Source organism: Aplysia californica, unplaced genomic scaffold (assembly GCF_000002075.1).
Source record: "Aplysia californica isolate F4 #8 unplaced genomic scaffold, AplCal3.0 scaffold00739, whole genome shotgun sequence".
NCBI lineage: Eukaryota > Metazoa > Mollusca > Gastropoda > Aplysiida > Aplysiidae > Aplysia > Aplysia californica.
This window is the reverse complement of record NW_004798009.1, coordinates 279,279-287,922: the sequence shown is the minus strand read 5'-3', so window position 1 is coordinate 287,922 and position 8,644 is coordinate 279,279. Positions and strand designations below refer to the sequence as shown.

The 8,644-nt window shown below is 42.6% G+C and overlaps 1 protein-coding gene across 1 annotated transcript; it reads right to left on the bottom strand.

The window, feature by feature from the left end:
• Positions 1 to 665: 665 nt before the first annotated feature.
• On the bottom strand, positions 666 to 4,736 carry LOC101846534 (the record flags this gene model as incomplete). The annotated part of the gene is given in 3 exon segments (XM_013088412.2): positions 666 to 1,509; positions 3,157 to 3,291; positions 4,685 to 4,736. Coding segments are annotated over 3 exon segments (355 nt in total), but the record flags the coding sequence as incomplete, so codon positions are not given.
• Between the last annotated feature and the right edge of the window lie 3,908 nt (positions 4,737 to 8,644).

Below are 8,644 nucleotides of genomic sequence, written 5' to 3'. Positions count from 1 at the left end.
CGTTGTGAACACACCAATTAAAATTCAGTCTGTCTCGCAAATTCGGGAGTAGAAACAACTTCTCCAATGGTCAGGGAAGAGTTCACAGTTCAATGTGATCCCGCCAGGAGCGAACGTGGAGGCCCTACCCACCCAGCGAGTGATGTAAGTTTAGGGGGATAGCTCAGGTGTGAGTGAGATGTTCGGGGAAAACAAACGTGTCGGTCAGTTCACACCCCGGTGTGATCCCGTCTGGGGCAAACATTGTATCGCTTCATCGAGTTTTACAACGTGTATGTGTTCACATTCACGATAGTAGCTGATCTATGATGCGACGGACAGTTTATTGATCTCAAATTTTCACTCTTGGTTGATCTGGGTGTCCCGCCCGGGGTTTTTTTTCCGCAAATTATGATCTGAAATGCGGGATCTTAGCCGAATGAGTGAATCAGAGCGGGATCTTAGGGGTGACTTTTGTATAGTAAAAATTCTGTTTTCTTAAAACAACGGGATCTTAAGCGAACCGGGATCGTAAGCGGTGGGATCTTAGGCGGAGACTACTGTATTATATTTTAAATCAACCATTACTCACAGGTCGTGGTAGGCGGTAGCGGGGTGCTCTGGTGTGGTTTGCTTCTTCTTTCCTGTCAAACATCTGTCGTCCCTATCTCCCCTCCTTTTTCCTCTTCTATCTAGTCACACATCTAATTTTCGGTTAAGATATGACCTATATGTTTTGCAAGTGCCGTAAAACGCTACTTAAACTATAAAACAAAACGAACGAAACGCAATGTCTTGTTTTCTGTGTCAAGTTCAAGGGGAAAGTGTGTCGGGCTAAGCTATCTAATCTAAGGTGTCGGGTCAACATGAAAGTCGGTCACATGATAATGCTACAAGACTACCAAAGCTACGTGTCAAATTAGGATGATAAATAAAACATGTAAACTACTATATCACTATACATATTATTATTATATTTTAGTTTTACTTATAGATGTGTTCATGAAAACACTGACGTTGGATGTGTGTTTGGAAACTCTCACTCTAACAAGATTTATTAAGATGACTTAGTTATCGTAAATGTACATCTTCCAGTTTTTTTAAAATTATATTAAAAGGGGGGGTAGGGGTATTTGTACGTTGTATCAATCAATCAATCGTTAACGGAACAGTGATCAGAAAAAATCGATCTCTCTGTGGTGAGAAATGTTGACTGTTCCCATCAAACAGATTTTTGTGTGTTTTCACATAATGTAATCTGAAGGCGCAGAATAACCTCAACAAAACAGATTCGATTAATGCTTCTTCTTGTGTCACTCGATTCAATGACTTGCAAAAATTATCTGAACCGCACGCGTTTGACTAGAACCGAAGTACATACTCGGGGTGGGTGGATTTGTACATTTGACTGAGCTGGTAAGAAATGGGAGGCAACTCTTCCTGGCAGAATCGGTCTTCCTCTTTCTCTAACTCCTTCTTCTCATCTACAACAGGTACTCCTTCGTCCGGGCTTTTGTACGTGATGGGGACCTGGGGAGGGAGGAGAGAGAGGGTGGATCAAGTGAGTGGGAGAGACTTTAAAGGAGGATTCATTTGTCACCGATCTAGAAGTACATGTAAATGACGAGTGTAATTGTACATGTTTTACGCCACCATTGACACAATTTAGATAATTTAGGAGGCGGGCATCTCCCGCCCTACTTATCAGGGCCAATCTGGGCTTAGAAGGATTCAACGTACTAGCGCAGACAGGCGGAGAAACTGGATTTTTTCCATCCCCACCCCCGTACACGCACAGAGAGAGAGAGAGAGAGAGAGAGAGAGAGAGAGAGAGAGAGAGAGAGAGACGCGCACACACAAAACTCAAACTCATAACAATATTCTGCGTACGACGGCGAAGTACCACAGATGCTGATGTGGCTCGGGCGTTTGAAGAAGTAGCCTAATGGCCAGCCTCTTCAAAGAGTAAAAGAACTCACGATAAGTATCTTCGTCATCAAAATAAATTTTGTTCTTCACATGAGCATTGCTCGATGGGGGCGTAAAACACCTTACATTTTATAGCAAAAGGAGCATTGCATTATCTCTTTGACACTAAACTGGGCGGATGTCTATGATGATAATGTGGACAGGCTCTTCGCCGTTTTTCGCGGAAGCCGTGAGTTCTATTCACAAGTAGGGAAAACTATTTCAACGAGAATCTCCGCCTGTCTGGTGGGAGGTTGAATCCTTTTTAGTGTCTTAGCCCAGATTGGCCCTGACAGGTAGGGTCGAAGAAGTTCGCCTCATGCAAGGTTAAATTGTGTCGAACGGGCCCGGGAAATCAATACAATCAATAATCGGTCAGGGAATCACAAAAATAAATTTACGCGATATTAAATAAATGTATTATCTGCCTTTTGCAAGAGATGTATAATACCTTTTGAAACCGAAAGGACGAATCAATAGACGAGTGTGTTTCGTGCTGCAAACCAATAGTGCTGCCAAATTATGTTGTCAAACAATGTACATGAAATCCAGATATTAATATAGCTTTTATGCTTGAGTTCTTTATAACAGACTTAAAAAATCACAGCCACAATCGATTGTTTCAGCTAACAATAGACGTAAGCGTCTCTTATGTATAAATTTCGCAACAGCCTCTCGGGTGTCCCGGGACCCTAAAACCTTCGTGGGTGGCCCCTACAATAATTTTGATATATTAGCGGCCTTACGCTCTGTTAGCTCAGTCGATATCATGCTGGACTAAGGAGCGGATAGCCCTGGTTCGAACCCCAGACTGAGTGTTCCTGAACTATGGTCGTTTTGTGGAGTTTTCAAGACTCTCAACACATTTTGGATCCGTCCTGTCAGAGAAGGACTTTGAATTCGGAAGTCTCGCCTCTTAAATAATCTAACACTAACAGTGTTGATAGAAGCTCTAAATCCATACTTTTGCGACCTGACACCACATTATACTGTAGCTATCTTAGAATAATTATATAAATCTCATATCTTATTGCATCTTATTGCATCTCATTTTATTGTATTGCACCTCATTTTATCTTAGATTTTTGCATCTCATTTATTTTATCTTGTTGTATCTCCTACCTGATCTCATTGAATCTCGTTTTATCTTATTGCATCTTATCTAACCTTATCTTATCGTATCTTATCTCACAACACTGGCCAGCTCACCTGCATGTTGACCCTGTAGCGGGGCTGCTCCCAGGGCCAGGGCGGCCTGTGCAGAGGGTCGGGCTGAGGGTTGGAGCTGGCTTCTGAGATCCACTCAGGATGTACCACGTAGTACGACCTTGACCCGAAAGCGTTCTGGTGGATTCAGTGAGGGGTGGGAAAGATAGAGATGCACGCACACTCTTACACTTACACACACATACTGACACATTTGCACACTAACACTCTCATACACACACTTAGACATTCGCTCGCGCGCGCACACACACACACACACACACACACACACACACACACACACACACACACACGCGCGCGCACATATACTCTCACACACGCATGCACACAACGCATATGTACACACGCACACTGAAACACATATTATTATATGTACACATATTCATATGTCTATATACAAAAGACACAAACACACACACACATATATATACATGTATTTGCACGCGCGTGTGTGTGTTTTGTGTGTGTGTGTGTGTGTGTGTGTGTGTGTGTGTGTCTGTGTGTGTGTGTGTGTGTGTAAGTGTGTGTGAGTGTGTGTGTGCGTGAATGTCAGTGTGAGTACAAATCTGTGTGTGTGTGTGTGTGCGCGCGCGCGCGTGTGTGTGTGTGCGAATGTCAGTGTTTGTACAAATGTGTGTGTGTGTGTGTGTGTATGTGTGTGTGTGTGTGTGTGTGTGTGTGTGTGCGTGCGCGCGCACTGTCGAAGTTGTCCAAGACGGCACCCATTGTCTAGCAGATAGACAGACAGATAGAGAGAGTGCCTAAATCTCTACTAGTCTGTAGTAAACTATTAAGACAGCAAAGGTATAATGTAACACCTAACCTCAATTAAAATAGGGGAATTGGAGAGATGTAGTTGAAGGCAGACAGACAAACAAACGAACAAACAAACAAACAAGCAAAGATTAATCGTGGCAATACCACTGATATCTGTGGTGCGGTGGTAAGGCTCTTCGCCTTTGCACAAAGAAGACGAGATTTCGATTCTTTTTTTTCATAATGATTATTATAGATAATAAATAGCATTTGTATAGCGCATATCCCCGTCGGTAGCATGCTCTCTCTCCGCCTTTAAAATCTATATCATTACCCAGCAGACCCTCCACCACTCAAAAACATTCTCGGCCTCCTCGGAAGCATACAGTGCAAGCAGCTCTCTAAGCGATCAAGCACTATCGATCTGACAAGATCTTTCGCTGCCCACAGCCGCGCATCCATTCCCACCTGGGTGAAATGTGGAAAATTTGCGAAAAGCGCCTTTCCAAAATGTACACTACGTCAGCGCACCTTTGACGGGATTCGTACCCACAACCATACGGTTGTGAATCCTAAAGCCTACCCACTAGACCATCGACAATCTTTGTCTGCACCATGAGAATCCCACTCAGACCAGGTTGGTCTTGGTAGGGTCGAAGCAGCCTGTCTCCTAAATTGTGTCAAAGGGCGCCTACAGCACTTAGGGTAAAGCTTTTCAAATGTCAGTAACATCTAATCTTTATGAAGTACGCACGCCGAAGATACTGTCTTGATGATTCACATTCAGGGTCTGGGGCTTCAACTCTCTGAAAAGATAAAGATGAAAAATAACAACTGATTAATGTTTGTTGCACATGTGTATCTCTCTTCAGCTATCGAATATATCATCTCCTCCTCCTCCTCCTCATCATCATCATCATCATCATCATCATCATCATCATCATCATCATCATCATCATACACCGGCCATACACATTTGCTCTTCCAGACACTTCCTCATAGCGTGATATCTGGCGAGCTGACAGCGTCTGTTGTTTTGTTGATTCGGGTGATAGAACCATCATTCAGGATATCAAGCGATACACGCCCATTCGACCATATTTTATTATCTTCTCCTCGTGCATCCTCTGGCTGAATCTCATCCCAGACTGGTGAATGCTCATTGATGTCACCGCAGATGATGCCGACATTGGGATGCTGTTCAAATCAAGCTGGATGGTTTGACCTGTGCTGTTCTTGGGTGGGCAGTAGAAGCTTTTGGTAGGTTGGCTTCGCTAAATGCAACCCCAGACTTGTTACACGGCAACAGCTCCTCTGGTCCCGGGTTTAGTTCAATGTCACCTGCACGATTCAGTCTGATCTTTCAGTATCCAGAGTAGAATGTGGTTTTCCCAGTCTTGATCTGAGGATCAGGAATGCGGAAGTCAGAGGCTGGGAGTCTGCTCCCGCTCTCCAAAAACACGCTGGGACGTGCTTGTTGCCAAAGGGCAAATTTTCTTGACGTCTTCTCCCTGATTGGCGAGTAGAGGTGCCTCTTTGCAGTAACTTTGGTGTCGGCTGCAGAGCTTCCCCATTGGTTGTGGCTGTCTGCGTTGAGAACGGTACTCCCCATCGTGAAGGGGAGGAGTGAGGAGCAAAGGCAAGGATCCTGTAAAGGCACGTGCAGCTGCAGAGGATGTGATCAAAGAGGTTGGTGCCAATGTGACTATTTTCCCCGATGGATCGGCTGTCGCAGGATACCACGAAGGCGGAGCAGCAGCAATGGTGGAAATGAATGATGAACCACCACAAACAGAAATCATTAAAACTAAAGGTGCATTCCTTACATCATCTTATGACGAGGAGTGCCAGGCAATGATGTCTGCTGCATAATGGATTGCTGACAATTGCCACAGTAGAACCAATGTGCTGATCTTGACTGACAGTCAGTCCCTCTGCCAGGGACTGCTAGACAACAGCTCGGACATAAATAATTTGCCCCCCAAGTTCAGTGCAGTTACAGCCACAATAAAAATCCAATGGATTCCAAGTCATGCTGGAATCGAAGGAAATGAGGCAGCAGACCAAGCTGCTAATGAAGTCAGAGAGAATGAAGGAGACAGACGACCAATTACATACAGAGGAGTCTTTCCAGTGATCAAGAGGGAAATCAGAGACCCACTATGCAGCACCTGGAAGATGTGTATTCTGGGTACTCCAATAGGCGGGAACAAAATAATCACATGTTGCTGGGACCACTTGAGCTTGTGAGACTGCAGTCGGACCATCATTGGAGCTTGAGTTGGTATAAGAACTTTGTCAAGGACGAGCTCAGCCCACGTTGCCGAAGATGCAGCCATGAAAAGGAGGAAGTTAAACATATGCTTGAATGTCCAGGAACAATGGCAATTCGAATGGAGTTATTTGGACAAGTGGAGGTGCCGCTAAGCATATTGACAATGGAGCCGAAAAAGATCCTCGCTCTCGCTCGAAGATTTCTTCGTGGAGTCCGCCATGCGCATTAAGGAAACCCCCCAAAAAATCAGCAGCAGCAGCAGCAGCAGCAGCAGCAGCAGCAGCAGCATCAATAGTAATAATAGCAGTGGTAATAGTAGTAGTAGTAGCCGTAGTAGCAGTAGTGGGAGTAGTAGTAGTAGTAGTAGTAGTAGTAGTAGTAGTAGTAGTAGTAGTAGTAGTAGTAGTAGTAATAGTAGTAGTAGTAGTAGTAGTAGTAGTAGTAGTAGTAGTAGTAGTAGTAGTAGTAGTAGTAGTAGTAGTAGTAGTAGTGGTGGTGGTGGTGGTGGTGGTGTGCGCTTCAAGACAAAACCCAAAAGTTGTTGAGAATATTCTTTCTCTCATATATTTTTAGTCGCATAGACATAAAAGATGAAACAATTGTGTAGTTGCGACCAAAAGAGGAGGATGACGACAATGTTAATGGTGATAATGAAGGAGGTGTGAATATTGTATTGGTGCTACTGATGTTATTGAGCTATTGTAGTTGCTGCTGCTGTGATTGATTGTGCTGACAAAGAAGAAGATCGTGATGATCACCATGGTATTGATGATGAAATGAACAACAGCAACAGTGCGCTAAACCATGGAAAACAAACAACAACAACAACAACAGCAGCAGCAGCAGCAGCAACAACAACAACAACACAAGTACACGAAGCTAGGGGATTACACAACAAGAATAAACATATCTTTTTCGAGATTTATAGACTTTTTAATAACAGGAAGAGATATATTCGAGGAAAAAAGAATACACAGAATTGACCTATACCCCTCCATTCCGTATTTTTAGTATAAATAAATTAAATGATAATTAAGGGTAGGCTAGTTGCGAATTAAATTGTCCCAACCTTACAGCGGATGCAAAGGGTACAGGATGTACAAAGATAGAGGGGAAAATAAGGTACAGCTGAAGAAAGTTGATGCCTCAGGTTGTTTAGCATGTCTCGAAAGACGGGGGAGAATATGAAGAAGACGAAACAAGAACTAGAAGTGTTCGACAAATTTAAATTATATGAGTAAATTGTCATGAAATCAGACTCTCGTCTAAAAGATGAAAATGAAGAAACCGACTTTTTCTTATCCACTTTTTTGTAAAGCGTTTTACGGCACTTGTAAAGCAAACAGGTTATATGAGTGTCGAATATTAGAGACTAGCTGGACCCCCTTTCAATGAAAGGGATGATCGGTGCATTAACATCAACCGAAAGTCATTGGCCTACTAGATTTACATTCTACTGGAATGGAGCACTAAATTTTGAGAGATGCAAAAAATTTTGAAGGTTTTGATTTATACGCTCAAAACAAAATGCGCCTCGCGAAATATCACTTCCGGCACTTCCGCTGGGAAGGACAGCTATGCAGATTTGTTTCGTTTCTCAGTGGAATAATCACAAAGGCCAAAGAAGGGCGGGAACTTTTGTCAAATATATGTTTCTAAATTCAGGAAATTAATAAATAAAAAATCGGGCTGCGTCCAGGGGACCTATCTATCTTTTTGCAGGTACTTGCCAACGTTCAACCCTGTAGCTGTCGTAGTTTTAAGGGAAAAGTGACACATGTGTTTTCAAGTTGCCAAATATAATATAATAGATGTCACTAGAGAGTAACATACCAAGAAAAGGGGGACAGAGAAGGACAACAGGTGTTTGATAGGAAAGGAAGAACAAACCACACCGCAGCACCCACTAACCATCCACTTTTTCTGAATGTCAGGCAATTTTCATAGATTTTTTAAAACATATGTTATGTTCGTTTTAAACACATTCCCGTATCGGTTGATCAAAGGTTGTTTTTTAAATTTAAATTTGTAGTTTCTAGGGACACTCAAGCTTTAAAAGTCATCAAACTTAGGAGGCCATTTTGTCCTTAATTTTACCTCTGACACAAGACGATCTCACCTTTTTCAATCGCAAATATCTCAACTTCTAGATAAGATTGATTGGTACGGTATTATTCTTTTTCAGTAAGAGCAAGAAAAATGAACAAGATTTAAATAGATACTAACAACGCCAAGTCTAAAAAAATTACGAGAGTCTGAAAACAGCCTATCGAAGCATAATTAAAGAAGATCAAAAGCAGATTATTACTACATCCTTTCTGTAAGATGGTGTCTTGTCCCCTGTCATCGATGATGATGATGATGATGATGATGATGATGATGATGATGATGATGATGATGATGATGATGATGATGATGATGATGATGATGATGATGATG